The 26,101-nt window shown below is 42.6% G+C and overlaps 2 protein-coding genes across 6 annotated transcripts in view; one reads left to right on the top strand and one right to left on the bottom strand.

Moving 5' to 3' along the window:
* UBE3B (ubiquitin protein ligase E3B) overlaps positions 1 to 8,413 on the bottom strand; it is a 45,605-nt gene extending 37,192 nt beyond the window's left edge. The window contains exons 1-4 of one of the 4 annotated variants that reach the window (XM_083146148.1): positions 8,392 to 8,413; positions 6,600 to 6,673; positions 2,374 to 2,545; positions 1,413 to 1,533 (exon numbers count right to left, since the gene is read on the bottom strand). In XM_083146148.1, coding sequence (XP_083002274.1) covers positions 1,413 to 1,533; positions 2,374 to 2,534 — 282 coding nt within the window. In that variant the 5' untranslated portion in view covers positions 2,535 to 2,545; positions 6,600 to 6,673; positions 8,392 to 8,413. Of the gene's footprint in view, positions 1 to 1,412; positions 1,534 to 2,373; positions 2,546 to 6,599; positions 6,674 to 7,840; positions 8,243 to 8,391 lie in introns of those variants that run through there. The other 3 variants (XM_083146132.1, XM_083146141.1, XM_083146143.1) reach the window with 3 other exon arrangements.
* Positions 8,050 to 24,020, top strand: KCTD10 (potassium channel tetramerization domain containing 10). Of its 2 annotated transcripts, none has more exons than XM_083146153.1 (7): positions 8,050 to 8,254; positions 9,639 to 9,852; positions 15,666 to 15,835; positions 18,810 to 18,896; positions 20,246 to 20,298; positions 22,501 to 22,696; positions 23,050 to 24,020. In XM_083146153.1, exons 1-7 carry the CDS (start codon positions 8,225 to 8,227, stop codon positions 23,263 to 23,265), a joined length of 966 nt encoding a protein of 321 aa, XP_083002279.1. In that variant the 5' UTR covers positions 8,050 to 8,224; the 3' UTR covers positions 23,266 to 24,020. The 2 variants fall into 2 exon arrangements, with proteins under 2 accessions (XP_083002279.1, XP_083002285.1); XM_083146159.1 differs by having other exon boundaries at positions 8,053 to 8,362.
* The last annotated feature ends 2,081 nt before the right edge of the window (positions 24,021 to 26,101 follow it).

Genomic DNA, 26,101 nt, shown 5'->3' with positions numbered 1-26,101 from the left:
ATTAAACATTTTATTTATTCAAATGGAACTGACCACTCTTACCCCAATTATCCTGCCCCTACAAACCATTGTCACACTGACAAACATTTAAAAAACCCACATGTGCTTCTCACACATACAAAACATAGAACAGGGGTAGTCAACTCCAGTCCTCGAGAGCTACCAACAGTGCACATTTTCCAGACAACCTAGCTGCTGCACAGGTGCACTCATTACTCACTAACATATTTTAAAAGATCCACAGGTGGAGCTAATTACTTCACTTGTGTTTTTGTGAGGAGATCTGGAAAACATGCACTGTTGGTAGCTTTCGAGGACTGGAGTTGGCTACCCCAGACATAGACTGATTCTGAGCCATGGGCAGGAGCGTCTTTTGCTGCAATTTGAACCATGTGTCTTGTGCTAATGCTGCAGCCCAGTTTCTAAAAACAGAGGCGCCCACTCGCAGCATCTTGAGATGGTGCATCTATCTTAGAGCATTTATAGATGGACCAGTTGTTACCACATCGATACGTGCACATGCTCCATGGCTGGCACTGTTTTTTCCATCAGGTAGTGGTTTTCATTCTAGCACCCTGCACCTGTCACAACCAGTGCAGTTCCTTCTGCCCATGCCTTTCACCTTCATGGCACGCCCACTAAAATCCACAGACCTGCATAGGATACACTGGGGTAGATGTATGAAGGAGCGCTATGTGCTTTATGCACATAGCGCTCCTTTAAATGCATGCATTTGTATTAATAGTGCACGTAACATGCACTAAGGACAGCCTACCACTTAATGCTTGGTTCGACGCAGCTGTCCCCTTCGTCCTGTTTATGGCACAGGTGACCCTGACAGGCATACTTTGCCTGGTAAAGCCGCTGTGTCCCCTTCGCCAGCATTGGGCTAGCGCTGTCCTATTCCTACTACAGGAACAGCACTAATCCTGCTGCTGGCTCTGGGCTGCACTTGAGATCTCGGTGAGTAGCAGGCCAGGGATGGAAAGGACAGAGCATCAGCATGAGGGGAAAGTCGCCAGAGGTGGGAGTTTGCGCACCCCCGCTTTGGCGGACAAGATGTTACTACATCTGGTTATTGTCCCTTCCTGCTTCGCCTCGAGGTGAAACAGGAAGTGTTATAGTGGTGCCACTATACATGTACCTCAGACAGGTAACAATCAGTGTCCCATGTGACAGCCCCCTGCCTGCCTCACCACCCCCTGTGCAAACGTCTCAGCGGCCCTGCACATGTGCATATGAGAATATACGCATGCCCAGAGCCAAAACACCGATCCCCAATGCGAATACGTCAGGACCCATTCAAACCAGAATCAGGTCCTATATGTGATTGTTAATACTTTAAATAAGAAAGCCCAGGATTACTATTTTATGTAAGGTAGCTTTTTTATATAACTAAAAATAACACCCACCACTCGGTCTTGCGGCAGCCGGAATATTATCAGCAGTTTACGTGCTATTTTGAAAACAGAGAGTGCATTGGCCTTGACGGATCCATTTTCTGTGCCTTCCAGAAACTCATCTACTTCATGTCTGTAATCAGAAGTAAAAAATAAATCACACTCTACATATCATGATGTCATTGAACAGGAAACTCAGGGGTAGATGTATTAAGCAGTGAAAAGGGAGAATAGATAAAATGCCTGGTACTTTATCATCGGCCAGTCAGCTGCTAACTGTCCCTTTTTAAACCCAGCCTGTAACTTAATGGTGCCCACAGACACATCAATTATCGAATGCGTTTTGTACTTTTTAAGCACAAATTGCATCTTATGTACAATTATTGGATGGTGTTTATGGGCTTGTGCGATGCGATAAGCCCGATATTGTATGTCTAAAAAAGTACGTGCTGCACGTACTTTTTAGACTACATCTGAAATTTAACATTACAAACATGGGTTCATCACATGCATCCAAGTGCACATCTCATAGCAAGCAGGAAGAAAAATTGTATAGAACCATTGTACAGTCAAAAATGCATAGCACAGTACAATTGTAGCATCTGTGGGCACCTTAACAGTCAGGAGCTGATTGGCCGGTGATAAAGTACCAGGCTCTTTATCACTTCTCCTCCCTTATCACTGCTTCATACATCTACCACTCAGTCAAGAGTTCATTCTAGCACCTTTCAAAACCCATCCAGTTCCTCCTCAATGCCTGGAGTGTCGCTCTCTTTTTTGGCTTCTGTATCTCAATACAGAACAGAATGTGCTAGAAACACCAAAACATACAGCGACAGCAGTAAAATGAACTACAGGGATATGGAAGAGTGCAGGGCGCTAGAATGAACACTACAGAACTGCTTAGAATGGTGAATATATCTTTGAAAAATGACAGTAATTGGGCTGAAAGACTGTGATTTGTAGAGCTTACCTGATTTCTTTCTGTAGACGACACCTGCACAGAAATCTTCTGACAAGGCCTTGGATTTTTATTGCGGCTTTCTCTCGCTCTTTGAGACCTTTCCTCTCCTCGCGTGCCTGTCTCGCCTTGTCCAAGAACTGGGCCTTTGAAATCTGAGTTGCCCCAAACATTTTTTAATACTCTGAAAGAAACAAATTTTAAAAATCAGTAAAACACCACAAATGAGGTAAAAGGTAAAACAAGACAAAAGAATGCCACAAAAAAAATATATAAATATGATCATAAAAGAATTGGATTCAATATAAAATAGTAAATAAATAGGAAACTACTGTAAATGTTTTGGTGCCTGCAACAAGTCCAATATGAAATAATTAATTCATAATAGCCTTGGGGTATATTTACGAAGCTGTGGTTTTTTAAAGCGGCAATCACTTACACTGCAAAACCAGTTTGAATTTGCAGCATAAATGATTGGCGCTTTAATAAAAAAAATGGAGATTTCTTACCAAATCTCTCACGATCTGATTTCCTCAACCTATTACATTTCACCCATTGCCTTTCGGTAAGCTTGCAGCATGACATGGTTTTGGGCTATGAGTGAACAGGCCCTACCCAGGTCGAATGTCCCCAGTCAATGACACCGCGTGATTCTAAGGTAATTCCTGGGTCTCCTGTAGTTTGAACAATGCGACCTGGGTTTTTAGAGCAAAACTGTGCTGAAAATACTTTATTCGAAGTTTGGTACACTTGATCATCTCAGGAGCCAAGTCAATACGTAGTTTTCATGAGCTCATTATTGTGAGGCAATAAAAATAAAAAAAAGGATCCCCTTTCAATGCCAGTGCAGACAAAGAAACAGTGTGAACAAGGTGGACACAGAAAGCTACAGGGTCCAAGGTGTAGTGTGAAATGGGGTTGCTAGCCGACAATGGGGCAGATGTATCATAGCAGCGCTTATCGCGCCGCTATGATACTTCCTGCTTCGCCTCAATAGCGAGGCGAAGCAGGAAGGGACATCGACAAGATGTATTAACATCTTGTCTGCCGAAGCGGGGGAGCGTTAACTCCCCCCTTCTGCGATGTCCCTTTCTGGAGATAGCGCATCAGTTAATACTGATGCGCTATCTCCTGTCCCCCGGCCGGCCGCACTGGGCATGCGCGGGATCTCGCTGTTCACGCGAGATCCCCAGCGCAGCCCACAGCTGACAGCAGGGACAGCGCTGTCCCTGCTGTTTAGATAGGGCTTCGCCAGCCTGATGCTGGCGAAGCCAAAGCAGGCTTTGTGCGGAACGGTCAGCGATGCTGACCGTTCATACATTCGGCCTGCTATCATTTTGATAGCAGCGCCGATATGGACAGGGGAGCATAGCGCCCCTGTCCATTACCGCATGCTAGCTCCATCATACATGGGGGAGAAGCGGTATCAGTGCACATAACGTGCGCTAATACCCCTTCTCCCCCATACCGACCGTTCATACATCTGCCCCACTATGGTTGAAGTGGTATTCAAAAACCAATGTTGAAATTAAACGGGTCCAAAACTGAAGCACTCCCTATGAACTTCCACTCTGATCTCCTTCAATCCCTAAGAACTAAATTTCAATATTCCTGGCAAACTAGTAGTCTTAAATATTTGGGAATTCACATTACCCCTACAATTGGGGATATAATTCAAGCTAATTATGCCCTGCTCCTTCACAAGATCTCGCTGATGTCCACTGACTGGATGATGTTGCACATCTCATGGCTAGGTAGAATTGCGGCTCTGAAGATGATATTACCTAAGATCCTATACCTATTTAGAACCATTCCCCTTCTAATCCCCACGTCTTTGATAAATAAATTCCAATCAGCCTTTACTAAATACATTTCGAAAGGGTCTAAACCCAGATTGGCCCGGAGAACTGTGACTCTCAATACGGGAGGGGAGGGTGGCGTACCCTGACCTGCACAATTACCAAATCGCTAGCATACTCTCCCAAATTGGGGCTTGGTTTGTGACGGATGACCCTAAAGTGTGGGTGACCATGGAACGTAATTTAATGTCCACCTGCCCACTCACAGACTGTCTGTGGGTCCCCATTTCAGTTGATATTCACCCTCTGGCACCAGTTTCCTCAGTCATACACACCCATAACGCATGGCTAGAAGCGGTAAAATTAGCCTCAGATATATCAGCTGTTGCTCCCGGCCATTGCTTCCCTGATACCAAACCTCTCTTTCACCTCATGGGTCTCGCGGGGGGTTTCCTTACTCGCTGAGGCTACATCCTCGGGTCCTTTATTATCGTAATCACAACTTCAATCCCAATTCTCCCTCTCCCATAGGGGCTTCTTCACATTCCTTCAGCTCAGACATTGGTTATCTACTGTAACTTCGACTCCCCATGTTGTGTCCACACTCCCTCGATACATTCAGAATAAATTGACATGCGCGGATAGTAGAGGAGGTATCTCCTGGTGGTGTAATTTATTCACAAAATTTCCCTCTTTACTGAAATGGGAACAAGACTTGAATCTATTAGCGAGGAAGAGTTGCATCACATTTTTCAAATTGGTTTCAAACTGTCTAAATGTATATCCCATACCGAACAATACTATAAACTACGGCACCGTCTATATATGACTCCGGTATTTCTGGAAATTCAGTCCAGCTAACCCCAATCTGTTGGCGAAACTATGGCTGCGTGGGCTCCCTATTCCACATATTCTGGGAATGTCCATATATTTCCAGGTTCTGGGACTGCGGTCTTTGTACTTATTTCAGCAGTATTGAAAGTCCCCATTTCTCAGACTCCGAAAGTGGCGATTTTCCACTTAATTAACGGAGGTCTCTCCAGTAATGACAGATATATTATGGGTCATATTTTGATCACCTCAAAAACTCTGGTTGTTCAGTGTTGGCGCTCCACCCGAATCCCAACTATCCCCCAAATAGAACAAGCGGTTTAACATCACTGTGAATATGAGACCGCAGGAGTGCACTACTCTTCCTCGACCTCCAACCAATTAATTAAGTGGCTTAGCTGGACTGAATATCGGACCTCTAGAACATGCGGGCCACTGTAGAGTTTAGATTTTGGCTCCTTGTCTATATTTATATCTGACTATTACGGAATGGGCTTTTGACCTTTCTCTATAGTTTAGTCTGTGTATGCCAATTACTGTATTTGAATGGTGCCTATAGTAATAGAAAGTTATAGAAGTAATACAAATATATAAATACAAATATATATAATTTGTATATGAAAACTTGTTTCACTGTGTGCTTTCCCTTCCCTAATATTTTTTCATTTTTATTCTTCTGTCATTTACAATTTTGTACAATTTAAATGCACGCACTCAACTGTACTTGACAGCTTGGATTCAATGTGTTCACAACATTTCTGGACACATTCCAGGTTTCATGTTTTTCTGAAACTATTAGGATACATCTTATGATTGAATACATTAGGTTTTGACATTTTTATGTAACAATTGTGTTGTGAAACAAAAAAACAAAACCATTTCTAAACATAAATATTATGTTTTTACTACAAAACCGATCCACACTAATAGTGTGCACACACGGTACAATATGCCTCCCAATGTTGACGATATATTCAACATCGTGTCGGCAGCACATGCAGATCGCAAGGGTTTTAACCCTTGCGATCCCGATGTGCATTCACGTATCGCAAAGGCATATAGTCTTGGCTGCCTTGACTATATAGTGCAGACCTGCACTATATAGTCAAAATTGTGCCATTACATGCATGCCGTGCGATGCGAGTCCCGATGGGATCTGATCGCATCACACGGCATATCCTACCCACACGGAAAGATTTAGCAAATGATCCAATCTCGTTAACAATTTCTTCAGAACTCAAGGACAAACAATTTGGTGTCAAATAGTGAACGATAGTACAAACGATTAGACATGAACGATCAATCTTTAATAACGATGGTGGAGGGGAGTGGGAGCCAGTCAATCAGCTTCCTCCTGCCAAATTGTTCATCTTGCACACCAATGAAACGATTGGTACACATTGCTAGAGAATGGTCTATGATCTTTCTGCATGCAGGAAAGACCATAGACCTCTACCAACGACCAGCGGGTATGCGCATTGGCATTGATCCCGTTCATACAAAGGAAACGATTTGAGCGATTTTTGATTTCAATCGGTCGGGAACGCCAGATCTTTTGCCAAATCTATCCATGTGTACGCACCTTAAGTAAAAATAAAACCCACTCACCTTATTATCTCAAGAGCAAATGAACTGCCTTGTACACAACATAATGTGGTCTAGTGGCGGATAACTCCAACCCTCTAAAATATACAACAGGAATTATTGTTAGACATAAATACAGTAATCAGATATAATTCTATTATGTTGCCTGTAGGAGAAAGGTTTTATTGTGTTTTATTGTGTCAATTATTTTCCAAGGATTTGTATAATTTACCATTATCCATAACCAGGTATAGAGTAGGGCTAATGCCAGCTTGACAGTAACACGGTCATTTAAGGAGTTCCTTTAGTCATTATGATTCCAAAATCTCATATTTTAGCCACCCAGTCCATGTCAATGTTTTTCCATCAAAGGCAAACCCAGTTTGTGACAAGTGTATCCCGTATCATGCGCCTAGTAACAGCATGTACCATACCACACAAGAGACAATACTGATGGGCTGTGGTGATCTCAACCATTACTAAATATTGTCATACGGTGTATAAGGAGTCTCACAATAATAGTATTGCAAAACCCATGTGTAACACATCTCTGCGTAAAGACACGACGATCGCTACAAAACAGTGGGTCTATGTTCTAAAGGTGGGTATACACGGATAGATGTGTCCAACGATTCAATCTCATTAACGATTTCCTCTGAACCTCCTGCACAAACGATTTGGTGACAAATGATGAACGATTGAGCAAACGATTACACATGAAAGATTGATCTTTAACGATTTTGGAGGGAGAGGGAGCCAGTCAATCAGCCTTACCAAATCGTTCATCGTGCATACACATGAAACGATTGGTACACATCGTTAACGATTGGTCGCTGATCTTTCTGCATGCAGGAAAGATCAGCGACCTCTACTAAAGACTGGCGGGTGCGCGCATCGCTGGCCATATCGTTCCTAAACACGGAACGATTTGAACGATTGGTCTTTTCGATCGATCGGGAACGCCCAGATCTTTTGCCAAATCTATCCGTGTATACCCACCTTAAGCCTGAGAGAGAGATCAAGTATCAATCAACCAGTTCCTGTATCATAGTAGTTAGGAGCTGATTGGCTGGTACTTTATCTCTGTACACTTAACCTCTCTACGAGGCTTAGTACATAGACCTCTCTATCTGTTAGAGTGATAACTAGAAGCCAGCTATTGGGTAGGAAAACATAGGGCTCCTGGCTGACAGGTCACTGAGCAGCTTTGCGCTGCAGGTACTGAGGGGAACACATACTATGAGAGAGCAGAGAGGGTGTCTGACCTTACATGGCAAATAGCTCCCAATTCCCCAAAACAAAAGCCACTCCCGGCTGCAGTCAAGAAGAGCAGACGTCTCCGCCGGAGTGTGTTTACCTATGCACCAAGTAAGGGCGGAAGTAGGTCAGGGCACATCAGCTGGCAAGCCCTATCACATGCCGGAAGTGTGTAAGAAACCATAATAGCTGCGGGCACGAGTTCGTGCGTTTATTGTAATTGCTTAGTAAAGTTGCGCATTACACAAGGACAAGGCTCCTGTGTCACGTGCTGCAGTAACGTCCCCCGGGTGTAGCGGCTAGATACACGCACGCGCACCGCTGGCATGCAGGGCTGAGCGCACCCCCCCTCAGAGGCCCGCTGCTGTTACTGCTACCGCCAGGGAAACGACATGGCCGGCGCTCCGAGCGCACGCATCACAGTGAGTGTATAATCCGGCAGAGAGGACGTGCGTCAGCGGGGGGCGGAAGTGTGCGGTGTGGTTGGGTGGTTCCCTTTCTGGTCCGAGGGAAGTATATCGGGGTTGATGGTAAGTAGTGATCCGTGACCGTAACTTACCCCCGTATAAACTGGGGTTCAACTCATATGTACCCGGAGAGGGGCATCACATGCGCGATCACCCGCACATCATGCGCGGAGCTCGGAAGAAATAATCCGTTAAACTGCTTTAGGAGTCATCCCCTGGTGCTGAAGCTCCCCTAGTAGTTATGTGACCACTGTGTCTTCATTCCTTTGGGCGTCCTAACGTGAGCGCTCCTAGACACTTGTAAAGTAGGCTCCTGTGCACTGACTCTGTTACACAGCATAGTGGCAGAATAGGGTGTATCTTTACTGGATAGCTCTGAAAAGCAGCAAACTACATAAATATATTATATGAATGCAGATGTGATCAGTGTCATGTTCTGAGGATGGTGATATGGTCCCACGAAATGTAAACATTAAAACTGCACTTGCACTATTGTTCAAGTATTGGAGACTCATGAGTGCCACCGATCACATTTGCATCATAATAAGGAGGACCACCCCATAGAAGGGCACCTGAGCCAATCATCCCTAGTGGGGTGCTGGGGACCACGCAGTGTGGTGCGGGTTACGCTAAGTTCTGTAGCGTAAGCTGTGGCCACAAATATGAGGAAGTACCGAATTTACTAGTATATTGTACCTGGCATTAGCCATGTCAATGTGCACCATCACCCCCTTCATTTGACCTGGCATGAACATGGGCCTGTTCCGAGTCAGGCATGCTCCTGCTGCCAATATCTGACTCAGGACAATATTTGCAGAATAGCTATATAGGTATTTATTATAGCCCTACATTATACTTGCCTACTTTTGAAAACTAGTTTCAGGGAGATTATAGTTGGTAGTACAAGTTTACACAGCGCCCCATTGAGTCATGATCCTCCCAAAGGTCGTGTCTAATTCCATATATAGAGAGATTGTGAATGTGGCACCTAAAAGCATGGGTGGGTACTGCTACATCTGAGAGGAATCTTTTAAAATGACTTATATCCAAATGTAGATGAGTCCCAAATCAGTTAGTAAGAGCTACTATACTTGGTAAAGTGCTGGGAAATGGTGCTGATGATTCAATGTAAATGTATGTCTTTCATTTCTTTTTCCCCCAAAACATTTAACAGTGTAATGTGGACTAGGTGAAATGAGGGAGATTGCTAGACTAATGAGGGAGATTGCTGTTATTTCAGGCAGTCTCCTGAATGCAGGAGAGTAGACAACTATGCCCTACACCACACGACCAAAGATGTTAGTCAATGATCGATCATTGTTCTTGTTGCTTTCTGCAGGAAGAAATGTCGGGAGAGAGTGTGGTTAGTTCTGTGGTACCCGCAGCTACAACCCGGACCACCTCCTTCAAATGTGCCAGCACGAGTTCTAAGTATGTGAAGCTTAATGTTGGTGGTGCACTGTACTACACCACCATGCAGACTCTCACCAAGCAGGATACCATGCTTAAGGCAATGTTCAGTGGAAGAATGGAAGTGCTAACAGATAGTGAGGGTAAGTGTGACTCATTACATTCAGGTACATTATATATTTACTGTATATACATATAATTGTTTTCTACATTGTTTCCTCCACAAGGAACCTGACGTTTTTGCTTACAAGTAAATATATCAGAGCGTTCACTTTAATTGCTGCCTTCTTATCTGCCCATGTGGAGCATTATATCTAACAATTGTTGATGGCCTGCATGGGTCTTCAACCTGTGGCCCTCCAGATGTTGTGAAACTACATGTTCCAACATGCATTGCCACATTTTTTCCTATAAGTGCATGCCAAAACTGTCAGGGCATGCTGGGACATGTAGTTCCACAACATCTGGAGGGCCACAGGTTGAAGACCTGTGGCCTAATGGCTTCTCTCAATCCACTTGCTTTAATAAGTTCTGCAGCATGTTTCCTGGAGTCTTCACATTAATTTCACCCTTGATTCTTAAAAAAATTTAAGAAACAGGAAAGATACCATAATTTATTCTAATTTATTTTTATTTATAATTTATTTTGGCTTTCCCTGTGGGCGATAGCGTCGCGCAGGACCGCGCAACGCCATTGCTGCAGGGTATACACACACAGCGATCAGTGCTCCAATTCTAAGCAACCTAGTCAGATCACTTAGAAAAAGGGCTGAAATCACCCCATGTGTATGCCCCTATATGTCTGTGGATCAATTTCAGGGAATTTTTGTACCAGCGTCATACTACAGTTTAATCATTAGTATGACTAGTGTGCATAAAGGAGCACGTGCCCTGCTTCACTCCTCCAAATCTTTACATCCAGTGTTAAATTCTGTTTCTGGTTTGTATTGCTTGAATTACTTTAAAGAGAAGTTATTTCCTAATAAAAGTAATGTGAGTGCCTGGACTCATAATAGCGGCATCATTTTTAGTCATGTGACATGAGTGGAAATGTAGCTACAGACCTACAATCGTAAATATCTGGCTAATGAAGAAGTGGAACTGAAATATTCTCTGGTTCATATACGTCACCACAGACCTTGTATATGACTGTAGATTGCACTGAGGTTGTGTATGATTCCCACTTTCTTGCTGATTTTAGTTGCTGGAGTTAGTAATATAATAGAACTGTGCACCAGCGACTTCTAGTCATAATGAGGTAGAGACAGAATAGCTTGCAGCTAAAAAAAAAGTCGCTGATGAAAACAGTACACTGAGCAATTTGGTCGCTGAGCAATCTATTGCAGAGAGATTGAGCTAAAACTGCTCAGCGACCATATTGCATTGTGTGTACACACCTTTAGAAGGAGGGAGAATACACAGCATAGATTTCAGTAGTAACTTCACGTGACATGGAAGCCTGACTATTTCTCTGATTTCTGATAAAGCAAAGAATAAGAGAACTAGGAGGTTTAAAAGCCATTTTAATTAGCTGTTAAGATCTGTAGTAGCTTATGGGTTCTTTTTCTGTACACTTTACCGGTAATTAGAACCCCTATAAAGTGTGAACGAGAATCTAAACTTCAATCATTAACATAACTAGTGATGTTACCTTTTAAGATGAGTATACACTATGGCTAGGCAATTAATCAGACTATGGGCCTGATTTTGGTTCACTCGCAAAAGCAAATTCACTCTGTAATGGACGAAACCATGTGCACTGCAGGTGGGGCAGATGTACATGTTCAGAGAGTTAGATTTGGGTGGGGTTTGTACTTCAAACTGATATCTATTTTGCAGTGTAAAAATAAAGCAGCCAGTGTTTACCCTGCACAGAAACAAAATAACAACCAAATGTAACTCTGCACATGTTTTAATCAGCCCACCTGCAGTGTACATGGTTTTGTCCATTAGAGAGAGAATTTTCTTTTGCGAGTGAATCAGAATCAGGCCCTATACCTTATGCAGATCGGAACTATGTGTCGGCTACATTGCTCAGTGTGTATCCACGATCACCCACTCCTGCCGGTCATTCCTTGGGTTGTCCTTCCGGGCATGCTGCATGTACAATGGGATGCCTCATTGAAATATAGCATGCATTTTAAATGCTGTGGGAAGTGACGTATCATGCTGTCATCCACTGCATTGTGTAGTGTATGGACAGTTTCATGTATTGTGCCATTGATGGGTACACACCCATCATTTACTGTATACCCAGCAGTACAGCGAATGTTCTGTGATTTAACATTTGTCTGACAATATTATTTGGGGGGTGTCTAAATTCCCACGAGAAGACAGACAGCAGGATCACAATGGATGCCGCAGGTAAGTATTGAGCTTGGTGTTAGCCTGTGTAAGGGGGATGGGGTGGAAGCTTAGGGGTAGGCTGCAGGGATGTGTTAGCAGTATCATTTGGTATTCTGCTATTGGTCTTATTACTGCTGATATCCCTACTACTGAGATTTCATACCCAACCCTGGGGTAGATTTAATAAGGTCGGTGAAGTGATAAAGTGTCTGGTTTTTATCACCGGCCAATCAGCTCCTACCTGTCATTTTTCAAACCAAGCCTATAACTTCACAGTTAGGAGCTGATTGGCTGGTGATAATACCAGACACTTTGGGCCAGATGCACTAAGCTTCAATAGGGATAAAATGGAGAGTGATAAACAGCCAATCAGCTACAACCTGACATTTTTCAAACACAGTCTGTGACGCAGCCGGTAGGAGCTGATTGGCTGGCTGTTTATCACTCCATTTTATCACTTTTGAAGCTTGATGCATCTGGCCCATAATCACTTCAGAGTGCACCCAAAAGCTCTTTTGTCTTTCCGTTTGCGTCTTTGCAAACAAATCCCGTTATATTCAGTCCAATTTACTGAATGTTGGGCGCACCGCCAATTGACGACTACTAAAGTCTGTTTAAGTACTCCAGCATATTGGGGTTTTTATTTAATTGAACGAGTGCATGATCCACTCACCTATACTACTACTTTATCACTTCACCAAGCTTCACCCTTGTTATTTGACCTGCACCTAAAATTATTAATTAATTTCAAATATAGACCTATTCAGTTATTTAAAAAACAATTATAGTTTAAATGATGAATTCTACAGAATGACTATTAGGTTTTAATGCTAGATCTTCAGTTATGTACAAAGAATTTAGATTTGTCACTTAAGGCAATTGAGGACATTGATGTCTTTGCATTCCAGGAAATAATGTGGTGTCCAAAGCAACCAGCCATGTTTTCTAAACAGTACTGTAAAAATACAAAAACACCACCTTTTCTTTTTTGCATCATGCCATATTAAAGTCCCTCAGTGTGGTTAGTCATAAAACCCTTACATTTTGTAGGTTTACACATACAACCAAGGAGTCCTAAATAAAATAGTCTTCCTTATCTAGTCTAAAGCCCAACACTTCTTTATACAGCTTTTTGTTCTTCGTAACTACTGGTGACATTCATTGTTCTAAAACGCTTCTTCCTCTTGCTTTTCCTTTGCATTAAAGTCTGATATACCTGGCATCTGCCCTGTGTGGCTCAGAGGCTGCTTAATTAATGTTTCTACCCTGGTATATCCTATAAAGTATATTGAGATCTGAGGGAAGACAACGTTTATAATATATTCATTAATAGTAAAATATAAAAAACCAAGGAAACCGTGAAACTGATGAGATGATTCTTACTCGTTTGTCTGTGTAAACAATATAGGACGGCATCCAATTAGCCGCAGTATTTTCTCATAGCTAATGGATTAATCCAGAGACATCCAATTAGCCCTGACAATCCAGTGCAAGATGTGGTTATTGTGGCATTTGTTTCAACTGCCTCAGTAAGGCAACACAAAATCCCCAAAAGCAACCCCATTTTAATCTGATGCCCCTTTCCCACTGCAGGCTTTACACGGTAAAATGCAGTTTTTTTAGCCTTTTTAAACGGCTAGAGGTGCAGTGGGAAAGCTCCAGGTTGCTTTACACGGGTAACAAATACCGGTATTTGTTAACCGTGTAAGAGCCGTTTTTTCGGCAGTGGGAAAGGGGTAGCCCTTTACCCGTTAAAAAAAAACTGGCATGGGGTCCCCCCCCACTACCGTAACCAGCACCAGGCTGAAGGAGCCGGGGCTGGTATTAAAAAAATCAGGAAACCTGACAAATAGGGGTTCCCTGATTTTTTACAACCAGCCCCAGGCTCCAGGTCCGGGGCTGGTTCCCAAAATACGGGGGACAAAATGACTAGGGGTCCCCCGTATTTTAAGAACCAGCCCCAGGCACAACCAGCCAGCAGGGTAATGCCACAGCCGGGGGACACTTATTATATAAGGTCCCGCGGCCAAAGCATTAACCCTACCGACCAGTCAGCCTGGCCAGGGGTCCTGGGGAAGTGGGGACCCCCCCAATGAAGGGGTCCCCCCCCCTCCAGGACTTACCTGACCAGGCTGAAGCCTGGTGCTGTCCCCGATGCCCCTGGGCGGTGGGCATCGGGCTGATGGAATGGTGTAAAAAATAGAATAAAAACTATTGTCTTTTACTGGTGAACTATGAGTCCCAGCAAGCCTCCCCCGCAAGCTGGGACTTGGAGAACCACAAGTCCCAGCCTGCGGGGCATTAAAGGGCCCGCTGGGTCTTGTAGTTCCACAGTAAAAGAAATAGTACAATAAACACACTGACACATGTGAAAAATAACCCCTATTTGCCGGGTTTCCTGATTTTTTTTTTTTTTTTTTTTTTTTTTTTTTTTTATTACCAGCCCCCCCCCCCCCCCCCATCTTTACACTGCTTAAACGGGTTTTTAAAGCTGCAGTGGGAAAGGGTCTTTATGGCTCTTACCCGTTTAAAGACCCGTTAAAAAAAAACGGGTCATTACCCGTGTAGGCAGTGGGAAAGCAGCATGAGCCTGTGGCTACACCCGCAAAATCACAGGTTTCAATGAAACTGCTTTCGTGGTGATTTTAGTTTTCTTATTGATTTCTGCTTCCCCTATCCTTGAGATATAATCCTTAAAGTGTATAACAAACATTTTTACCATCCCTTATAGAACTTAAGGGGTTCAAATACATTTAAACAAAAATGTGCACAATAGGTAAATGCTGGCTGCTTTTTTGTGTTGTGTGCTTTATTTGTACACTGCAATTTAGATTTGAGATCACACATGCATTTCTGAAATCTAAATCTCTGAACACATTTTGGGTCTGGTTCACTCGCAAAAGCAAACTCTTTCTCTCTCTTTCTCTCTCTTTCTCTCTCTTTCTTTCTCTTTCTTTCTCTTTCTTTCTCTTTCTTTCTCTCTCTCTCTCTTTCTCTCTTTCTTTCTCTCTTTCTCTCTTTCTCTTTCTCTCTCTCTCTTTCTTTCTCTTTCTCTCTCTTTCTTTCTCTTTCTCTCTCTCTTTCTTTCTCTTTCTCTCTCTCTTTCTTTCTCTCTCTCTCTTTCTTTCTCTTTCTCTCTCTCTTTCTTTCTCTTTCTCTCTCTCTTTCTTTCTCTTTCTCTCTCTCTCTTTCTTTCTCTTTCTCTCTCTTTCTTTCTCTTTCTCTCTCTCTCTTTCTTTCTCTTTCTCTCTCTCTCTTTCTCTCTCTTTCTTTCTCTCTTTCTTTCTCTTTCTCTCTCTCTCTTTCTTTCTCTTTCTCTCTCTCTCTTTCTTTCTCTTTCTCTCTTTCTTTCTCTTCTCCCCCCCCAGTGCATATGGTTTTGTCCATTAGAAAAATAATTTGCTTTTGCGAGTGAACCAGATTCAGGCCCTTTTATTTCTGTCCTGCCTTCCGTGCAACGTGGCTTTACCCAGGTATACAGTCATTTGTGTGTTTTTGTTTTGTTTGCTTTCCAAATCAGAATAATACCCATAGCCTGTTTCCTTTTGCAGTGCCCTCTAAGTGCGGTGGCATGGTCAATCATTGATCCACATTTGTTTTTTGTCTATAGGTTGGATTTTGATAGATCGGTGTGGGAAGCATTTTGGTACTATACTGAATTACCTACGAGATGGAGCTGTTCCACTTCCAGAGACCCGAAGAGAAATTGAAGAGCTCCTGGCAGAAGCAAAGTATTATTTGGTGCAAGGGTTGGCTGATGAATGTCAAGCATCTCTTCAGGTAGGCTCCCACCATCGAGTGGCGCTATTTTATGCCTTTTAAGCGAGGGGCTGTTCAGAGACACAATACTGCGCTGTACATTATTATGGGTTTTTCTAAGATTGGTGCAATATGAAACAAGTCAAGAGTTATGGGAAAATGTAAACATGTACAATTCTGGTCTGTGGTATAAAGTGCTGTTTTCTGACACTTCTGGGACAGTCATTAGTTACATCTTATACTATGATTGCTAGTTGGGACTACCTTTCTGCTAACTCGTCAGCTATGGGGACATTGGGACTTTATTTCCATTGCAATTAAGATATTAATATGTACATTTGTGATGCAGGTTTTGGGAGTAAGGAACTTTCACTTGTCATTTTATTGTGTACGTTATAAATTTGCAGCTGGGGGCTTCATACTGGAATCACTTGCTATCTAGCGGCACCCCCTGCACTTAAGTTCTGTGAGCACTACTAAAACGGGACTGTGTCCTTAAGCCAAAGCTCATAAGTAACTGTTTTTGCCATAGAACTAGTCATTTACAGTAGGTAATATGCATATAGTCCAAATTGCTGTGACCTCCCCGGGCTTCCCCTGAAGTGTGCGTGTTTGTTTTAATCAGTTCTTCTACTGAATAAATTAGCATTTTCACTTAGAAGGCTCTTTATATATGGGTGTTCTTGCTGTTGTATTAGTGGTTTTATCCCTTTTTGGAAGCAGCACAAATGGATACCAAAGCTCTAGAGTAGAGGCCAGTTTGGAGCATGGATAATCAGTCTGCTTTGTGTTTTTAGAATAATGTTCAAGGACACTCCAGTAACCATAGAAATAAATGGGCCCTATTTCAGCTTTGCTAAATGCAGGCTGAGCTACTGTATGCTGAGAAACCTAAAGATATACAACCTTGTATCCGGACCTTGATAGCTATCACATGCATACTCCATCAGTTGGCATCACCTGTGCTTATAGAAGTTACTTCCTGGACTCTCGCTCTTTCTGATTTTTTTTTTTTTCTCCCTTTTATGGGCTGTTTCTTTGTGACCAGTCCTGGTAGTGCAATTAGAACCATCATCTCTATATGGCATGAAATAGTCCCTGCTGGTACAGACATATATATTTACCTGCACCTGACCTCTCCCTTGTAGCCGTTGCTTGGCTTATTCCTGATCTCAGACTTAATTGATGGAATATGACCACTTTATCAGAATTGAATAATCTCTTCTCTGCAGGGAATCTAAGTGCCCTTTTTCCAAATTTAGACTCAATTTAAAATTTCTGAACACGTTTTTTTACAAGTATCTTCAGTTACGCCAAGTTAAATACTTATAAGGGTAGAGTTATTTCTATTCCCCCTTCCCAAAATTGTTACATTCCAGATTATTTTCCTTTTCACATAAAGAAGGTACCAATGAAGTCGGAGAGGTAAACTTCCTGCCCATCTGGGAAAAAGACCTGTCTAGAATATTTCAAGAGGGTGAATAGGATTCTATTTCCTACACTTGTTTTAAAGTTTCACAATGTTTGTGTCAAAGGGTGTACTTTGCTCTAGATTGGCAGCATAGTATATGGCACGATATTGTTGGAGAGACTGTAGATGGGTGCTGGACACGGAACCGACAGTCATTTACCCGACATCAGGATCCGGACTGTCAAAACTCCGACAGACGGGTGCCCGATGGCCACCCGCTATTCTCTTTCGTGGGGTTTCATGACCCCCATAGAGGGAGAATAGAATAGGTGGCTCACTACGCTCGCCACCGTGCCCGCAGCGTGGCGAGTGCAGTGAGCTGGCAAGGGGCTTTGTTGCACTCACCATGCTGTCTGAGTCCAGGCAGTCGGGATCCCGACGTCAGGCTAATGACTGTCGTGATCCCGACTGTCGGTACCCTATACCACACCCCTGTGGATGAAGTTTGGACTATTGTTCACATTTTCTAGGAGTGCCCTCTGCTGCGGTGGCTCTGGACTGAGGTTTTCCCTCTTGTTAAAGATGTGATGAAAGTGACCGTCCCCGCTGATCCTGTACTAGTCCATCACTCCTTGCAGCAGCTCTTATGTGGAGATATAATTTACAACCTATTTTCATTTCTACTAAGACCACGATTGGGCAGCTGTGGAAATCCTCTTGATTGCCTTCTATACACATCATTCTGAACAAGATATATAAACCTTTCCTGTTTGACATGGCTAACTGCAAATACTCCTCAGCCTCATCAATACCTATGAAATGATTTAAGTGGAGTGAATGTCTGGAGGTTCAGGAACAGTCCACTGTTTATAATGACCCAATAGACCTCTGTCTTTACACTGCCCTGGAGTTGATACTTCCTCTTAAACTTTTAGGTTTTCTAAAGCTGTGTACACATGGGGCCGATATATGGCTCAGCAATATATTGCTCAGTTTCTCCTTTTCATCAGCGACCAGAGATGGTCGCTGATGAAAGGTAACCTCTGCCGGGGGAGCCGCAGAGGGAATCAGCTGGTCGCAGGAGACAGCAATCATTAGGGGCTAAAAATGGGAGCGCGCACCTGGCGATTTATCAGCGATTATAGCCCTTGTGTACACACCTTTACATTGATAAGATTTATGGTTAGCCCATGATTTTTCCTCCTTTCTCTGTATGTCCTGTTTGTCCTCTTTATTAGTCTTTTTTTCTTTTTATTTGACGGTTTTTATGTCTTCATTTCAGTTTCATGTTTTTGATTCTTATTTGCAATATTGTGAAATATTATATACTGTATGTATTTTGGACTTTTTTAATTTTTAAATCAAGAAAAATGTATTCTTCGAAAAAGAAAAAACCCTATTGATGACTTGTTGATACCATTGTATGACAGTAAAAGTGCGTTTATTTTATTTATTTTTTTCTTGTTTTTTTGTGTGGCACATTAAGCCTCAGCAAGGTACCATCAGTCATTACATATTATGTGCAGTCTAGGCCTCTCCCTATATACCCTTGTATAAAACATGATGTTTTTATGAATCCTGCAGAATAAAGATGTATACGAACCTTTCTGCAAAGTTCCAGTAATTACCTCTTCAAAAGAGGAGCAGAAGCTGATTGCCACATCCAATAAGGTGAGCAACCCAAGCGTGTTAGTGCACTCCTCTCCTACTTGCAGGTGGGTTGGTGATTCTGAGAGTACAAGCCGTGATCAGTACACTGCAGCTTGGAAAAACAATAGCTCCTATTGGCTTGCATGCTACACCAATTTATTAAGTGAATTGTGGGCTGTGGGCCTGATTCGGTATCTGTCGCAGTTTTGCTAAGATCTTAAAACTGCAGCAGCTGCTTCCTATCACATGCTGGAGGCCACCCATGATACAAAGTGCTGCCCAGCAATAAGATCCCAATTCAATTGCGATCACAACTAAAACAGGCACTAATGGTAGACGACTTCACTGCATAAGCAGCATGGGTACATGTACAGGCACAGAGGCAACCTCTTTCTCTTTGCAGAAGCTGTATGTGAGGTCACGTAGTCGCCCCAAAAACGGTATTGACACATGCGTTGTCTAAGAATCACCCATCAACGATTTTCAGACTTGTGTTCTAAGCTGAATCAGGCCCTAAGTCAGTATTCAGAATTTTCCAAAGTAAATATCTTGCGAGCAGGGCCCTCATACCTTTTGACTGTCTGTAAATACCCAGTTTGTTTAAAGCACAACAGAATATGCTGCGCTATATAAGAAACTGTTAATAAAAATACATTTATTTGCTCAGACCTCAATCAGGAGGGAATTCCCCTACTGTAGATAGAATACAGAAGGTTAAATTACTGTGTTGTAGATTACATACTTCCTGTTCTACATTTAATACTGCTTCTTATTGAAAATCTATATTGGTTTTTGGAAATCTTGATGTGTAATGTATTCTTATGAGAAGCATAAGTGTTGCACTAACAGTTTTAGATAAAAAAAAAGGCCTTACATATTTGTGGATAGAGTATGGGGCATGCTGAGAATTTTGGCTTTGACAAGTCAGATTTTGTATGTTGCTTTGCCCTTTATTTAAAAAACTGCTTTTGATTCATGACTGTGGCACCTGAAATATTAAGGGGGGGAAGTTACGAAGATGGGAGTTCTATTTCATGTGGGATGTTACTCTGGGCAATTAATCAGAATCTAGTATCTTCTAGAAGGTGCTAAATAAATAGTCGATTCTGATTGGTTGCCCATAGCAACATCTTGTGTGAAATAGAGCTCCCATCTTAGTAAATTACTCCCAATGTTTTTTGTAATGTTTTTCTACTGCTAAATGGATTATCTTGCAATGGTGAGAGCATTAATCAAAAGCATTTGGAAATGTGCTGTGTTTGTATAGCAGGGTCCCGGGTAGAATTGAACTGCCCACCAAGCATCTCCTAGTCAGACTCTGTAGAAACTGCTGAAACAATCACAAACTTTTTTCTTTCTTTTCTTTACAGCCCGCAGTCAAGTTGCTTTACAACAGAAGTAATAATAAGTACTCCTACACCAGGTATGGTTTTGTCATTTATTGTGTATGTCCTTCTGGAAATAGTTTGTCAAAGAATGTGGAAGCTTTCTTGGGTACTTGTGTATTATCACGGCGCCCGATTTCATCTAAATCGCATCCGATATCTCATCTGATTTATCGGCCGATTTTCTGCCGATTTGATCTGCGGCCGATTTTTTTGCCGATTTTCGACCATTTCCTGATGATTTGCATGTTATTCCATCCTTGCACACCCCCAGGTACTATGCGATGGTATGCGATGTGATTTTCGGGAAAATGCCCCTGATTGTACAATTAAATATCGCATAGCAACGCATGTCAGCAAGTGGCATGCGATGCAATGTTAAATGCACCCCCATTGTTAACACCACCCCCACTATCAACGCCAACCCGAAGCGTGGCGAGCGCAGCGGTACGAGTCCTCCGACCTTTTCATACCCCCACTATCCACGTCGGCGTGGAGTTGATTTTAGATAGTGTGGCGAGCCACCGAGCCCGAAGCGTGGCGAGCGGACGCGGATTACTTTACATGTATTCCGCGTCCCCTCGCAGGGCTCGCTGCGCTCGCCACGCTTTGGGATCGGTGGCTCGCTGCGCTCGCCACACTATCTAAAATCAACTCCACGCCGACGTGGATAGTGGGGGTATGAAAAGGTCGGAGGACGCGTACCGCCGCCCCTCGCGGGCTCGTTACGCTCGCCACGCTTCGGGTTGGCGTTGATAGTGGGGGTGGCGTTAACAATGGCGGTGCATTTAACATTGTAAGCACCCATCGGGGTGATTGTACAATTACAAATCGAATCGCTTCACATGCATCGCATGGCATGCATCACATGCCACTATATTGCATGCGATGCACTACGATGGAAATTGGGGGTGTGCAATGATGGAACAGCATGCAAATTGGCCGGAAAAAGTGAAAAATCGGCCGCAAAATCGCATCCGAGTTTTCCATGCGATTTTCAGCCGATTTCGTGGGCGCCGTGATAATACACAAGTACCCTTTCTTGCTCAGTGAATGTCCCTCATTTACATCACAATATTTTGTATAGTTGGAACCACTTTCAGTTCTTTATATAAAGAAGGCCAAACTATATGATATTGAGCGCTGATTGACCACTTACTGCAGCTGATTCCAGCTGGGATTACCAAACCCTTTGTGGTTAAAACAAGAAAAAGCAAAATATGAAACAGGGCTGCTTAGAATAAAACTAAAAAATGTATTTAAACAATACACAATATTGGCCAATATAAGTTATAAATAAGACAAAACATTAAAATAATGCTATGATTACATGCAAACACTGAATCCTGTTTTCTCAGGTGCCTTATGATAAAAATCGCCCATCTCCTTTTAGTTTAAATAGTTAGTAATTAGTATTGCATGCAATAGCTTGTGGATAATCCATTGTTAGTTCAGGTTAGAAGTTATTACTGGGGTAGTTCAAATCTCAGTCCCCAATCTTATGTAAACACCATAAGTTAAAGTAGCATACTTAGCAGTTATGGTATGAGTCCGGCTTCCACACTCCAGTGGGTTTCTCCGACCGCTGGTGCAGTCCTGTAATGTGGCCCTTTCAAATAATTCCTCACTGGTCCCATTCTGTATGCAGTCAAAACGTGCTCCCCGATATGCGTTTCTCTGCCTACTGTGGGTATCAGTGGCTTCCTCAGGAGGTAGGCGGTATAAGGCAAGTCCCATTGAGACAGCACAGATTAGTAGCTGGTTATCCATTAGTATAGGACAGAGTCAATGCAGCATTATGGCAATTAATGAGAATTTGTGTGGTATAATTACCACTCCTTTGCAGCAGCAATCGCTGGCCTCAGCCAAGCATGGTTTAAAGTGCAAAGGGCCACCCGGATGGTGACCGCTGGATATGGCTCATGGCATGATCTGGTTAGCACTCCAGTGTTGCCTTGTATGGATCCGCCTGTAGTATGGTCACCACAGAAGACTGGTACCAGAATGGAAAAGAGAACTTTGTCTAGCTCAGTTTGTACTTCAGTATGGTCGGGAACAAGACCCATAACACACCATATCCCAACCTCTCAATCGGACCTTTGCAAGTCTTTATACCTCTGTATATATATATGTGTGTGTGACGTTTTCATCCATGCCAGATTTGTTTTCCTCATTTTGTCCGTAACTCTGATCTTTCTTATGACTGCATTATTAATTATAAATTCTTTTTTTGTTTGCAGTAACTCAGATGACAACATGCTGAAGAACATTGAGCTGTTTGACAAATTGTCTTTGAGGTTTAATGGTAGAGTTGTGTTTATTAAAGATGTGATTGGGGATGAGATCTGCTGTTGGTCATTTTATGGCCAGGGCCGAAAAATTGCAGAGGTGTGCTGCACATCCATTGTATATGCAACAGAAAAGAAGCAAACTAAGGTGGGTAGAAGACATTTACACATACATAAATCCTCTGACTGCATTATCCTGCAAGCTCTTCGTATAAGCGTGTTGGCCTGAACAGTTTGATTACTGTGTGTGTGTGTGTGTGTGTGTGTGTGTGTGTGTGTGTGTACGTACGTGTACAAGCTATATAATAGATAGTATCTGATTGGTTGCCCATAGCAACATTCCATCTGAAATAGAACTCCCGTCTTAGTAAATAAACCCCTAGGAGTGCTATTGTCACTAATGAAACAAGACTTTGTTGACTGCATTTTGTATTCCTTTACTATATGTGTTTCTAAGTTCTGTTATAACTTATGGCCCTAATAATATCTGTGATTGCTTAGGTTGAATTCCCAGAGGCCAGAATCTATGAAGAGACACTTAACATTCTACTGTATGAGGCACAAGATGGACGGGGACCAGACAATGCTTTGCTGGAGGCCACGGGAGGAGCTGCTGGAAGATCCCACCACCTGGAAGAGGACGATGAACGGGATCGCATTGAGCGAGTCCGGCGGATTCATATCAAGCGACCAGATGACAGGGCTCATCACCAGTAGAACTTTTCCACAGTCATTGTCATTTCTCCGTCCACAAAGAGCTCTGCCAGCTCTCATTCAGCTCAACCCACACGCAAGAAGGCCCGGCTTAACGGTTGAGGTTGTTATGTAATACGCACCTTTGTGTTCCAAGCCAGCCGCACCAGTTATACTTTTATTTATTTAAATCACTTTGAAAGGACAGCGACCTAAGTGGCTTCTTGTCTTTCTGTATATGGATTTCCCCAGACATAAGTTATTGCAAGCTATATATTTGTACAATTGCCAGCAAATAAAGAGCTGACATAGGATAGGATGGAAGTGGGAAAATGCGGATGAATTTGTCTGAATGAACTGAATATGTTGCCTTAATGCATTGTTTGATATTAGATACATTTGGTCTGCACACCCAGAAACACATACTAATCTTCACCTCATTGCAAAGGATTCCAGGAACTTCTAAGGAGCTATTTTAAAAACAGATTTGCATATAGCAACTATTGCTTCATTACTGATCAGCCCTGTTACACAAAATATCAGATTACTGTACATGTATTCCCTGTTTCGGATATATACCTTTGTGGCTTTACAAGATGCAACCTGGGAATTATCCTTGTCACTCAAGCAATGCACCTTCAAGTATTTCATTCCTGTTTTTATGTCAGGGTTGATATTCCATTTTGTTTTTAAGTAGCCTTAGACCCTTTATGTGTATAAAAATAATTTATATTGCTGACACCCTCTAATAAATAAATATGGACTCCGTTTTAATCTTTCGCTGGTTCCTTGTGTGTGTGTATATACTTTTTTGATTATTCAGTTTATAGACTGAGCACATGTATGACAACCTAAAGGCTTGTGATATGTTCCACAGAGACTGAGAACCCCTATAGACTTCCAGGATCTTATTATGCAGGTATTGACACAAAAAGGCTAATACTACTAAAGGTTACATTGCCCATCAGATACTGTGAGAATGCACCTGGTGAGGCTATGGGACTGGTGCCAAGTGGCAGTTGGCGTAAAGCATCTTGGGGCAGATGTAGTAAGCCTGGTGAAAGAGATAAAGTATGTGATAATGCACCAGCCAATCAACTCCCGTAATTTTTCAAACCTAGCTGATTGGCTGATGCGTTATCACCTTCTACTTTATCTCTTCACCAGGCTTAATACATTTGCCCCCTTGTATGAAAGTGTAGTGTGTGTTCTAGCACCCTGCACCTTTCAAAACCCATGCAGTTCTTCTTTCCTGCCACTGGTGTCTGTAACATTGGGGTCTGTGAGCCTGATTCAGACCGGTTAGCAAGGTTGCAATTTTTGCAAATGCAAAAAATCATGCTGCACTGCAGGTGAGGCAAGTGTAACGTGCATAGGGATTTAGGGGGTATTCAATCAGGCATCGACAGTCGGAATCCCAGGCCGCTTACGCTTATCTCGACTGCAACTTGACAGTCGGAATCGAATGTTCCGAGTGTCGGAAAGTCTGAGGTTTGCCGAAAATGGCTGCAGATTGTTGAGAAATGGCAGAATGCATACAGATACACTGCATGTTGTCCTTATACCATAGGTTCTCAAACTCTGTCATCAGGACCCTAACAAGGTAATGTGTTCTTAATTTCCTTGCATAATCACTGGTTAAATAGCTCCATCTGTGAATCTGCTGGATGATGTGGAAAACATGAATTGTGTGGGGTCCTGAGGAACGAGTTTGAGAACCACTTCTCTAGACATACTGTCAATAGGCCAGATGCACTAAGCTTCTAAAGTGATAAAATGGATAGTGATAAATAGCCAGCCAATCAGCTCATATCTGCCATGTCACAGACTGGGGCAGATGTATTTAGCCTTGACGAGATAAATGCAAGGGTGATAAAGAGAGATAAATGTCCAGCCAATCACCTGCTAACTGCCATGTTACAGGCTGTGTTTGAAAAAAGTCAGGCAGGAGCCGATTAGCTGGACGTTTATCTCTCCTTATCCCCCTTGCATTTATCTCTTGTTAAGGCTTAATACATCTGCCCCTATGTTTGAAAAATGACAGGTGGGAGCTGGTTGGTTGTTTATCGCTCTCTGTTTTATCACTTTTGAAGCTTAGTGCATCTGGCCCTATGACACTAATACTTTTTATACCCCTAGTTCACACTGATGACCATTCTTAATAAAAGTGTTTTTTGATAAATGTGCAAAAATTGCAATATGTTCTCCTCTCACTATTTTTTTTTTTAAAAAAGGAGGGTACTTGTTTCCTAGCACGGCGCCCACGATTTTCAATCGTATGGCATCTTCTGCATTGTATCACATTGCATGCCATATAGCCGCATGCGATGCGATTTTAAATTGTATAAGCACCCTAATGGGTGTTTTCAATGTTAAATGGCCCCCCTATACGATTTTTTAATTGTATAAGCTCCCTAATGGGTGCTTACAATGTTAAATGCACCCCCCACTATGAACGCCAAGCCAAAGCTGTGGCGAGCACAGCGGTACGCGTCCTCCGACCTTTTCCTACCCCCACTATCCACATCGGCGTGGAGTTGATTTTATATAGTGTGGTGAGCGCGTGTGTATTACTTTACATGTATTCTGCATCCCCTCGCTGGGTTTGCCACGCTATCTAAAATCAACTCCACGCCGACGTGGATAGTGGGGGTATGAAAAGGTCGGAGGGTGGCGTGGGGGTGCATTTAACATTGTAAGCACCCATTACGGTGCTTATACAATTTAATAACCTTATAGGGGGGCCATTTAACATTGAAAACACCCATTAGGGTGCTTATACAATTTAAAATCGTATACCATCGCATTGTATGCCATATACAATGGTATACGATTTTTAAATTGTATAACATTGGGTGCC

This window comes from Crinia signifera, chromosome 1 (genome assembly GCF_055691185.1).
Source record: "Crinia signifera chromosome 1, ASM5569118v1, whole genome shotgun sequence".
Lineage (NCBI taxonomy): Eukaryota > Metazoa > Chordata > Amphibia > Anura > Myobatrachidae > Crinia > Crinia signifera.
The sequence above is the reverse complement of the archived record's forward strand: the minus strand, read 5'-3'. Positions and strand labels throughout refer to the sequence as shown.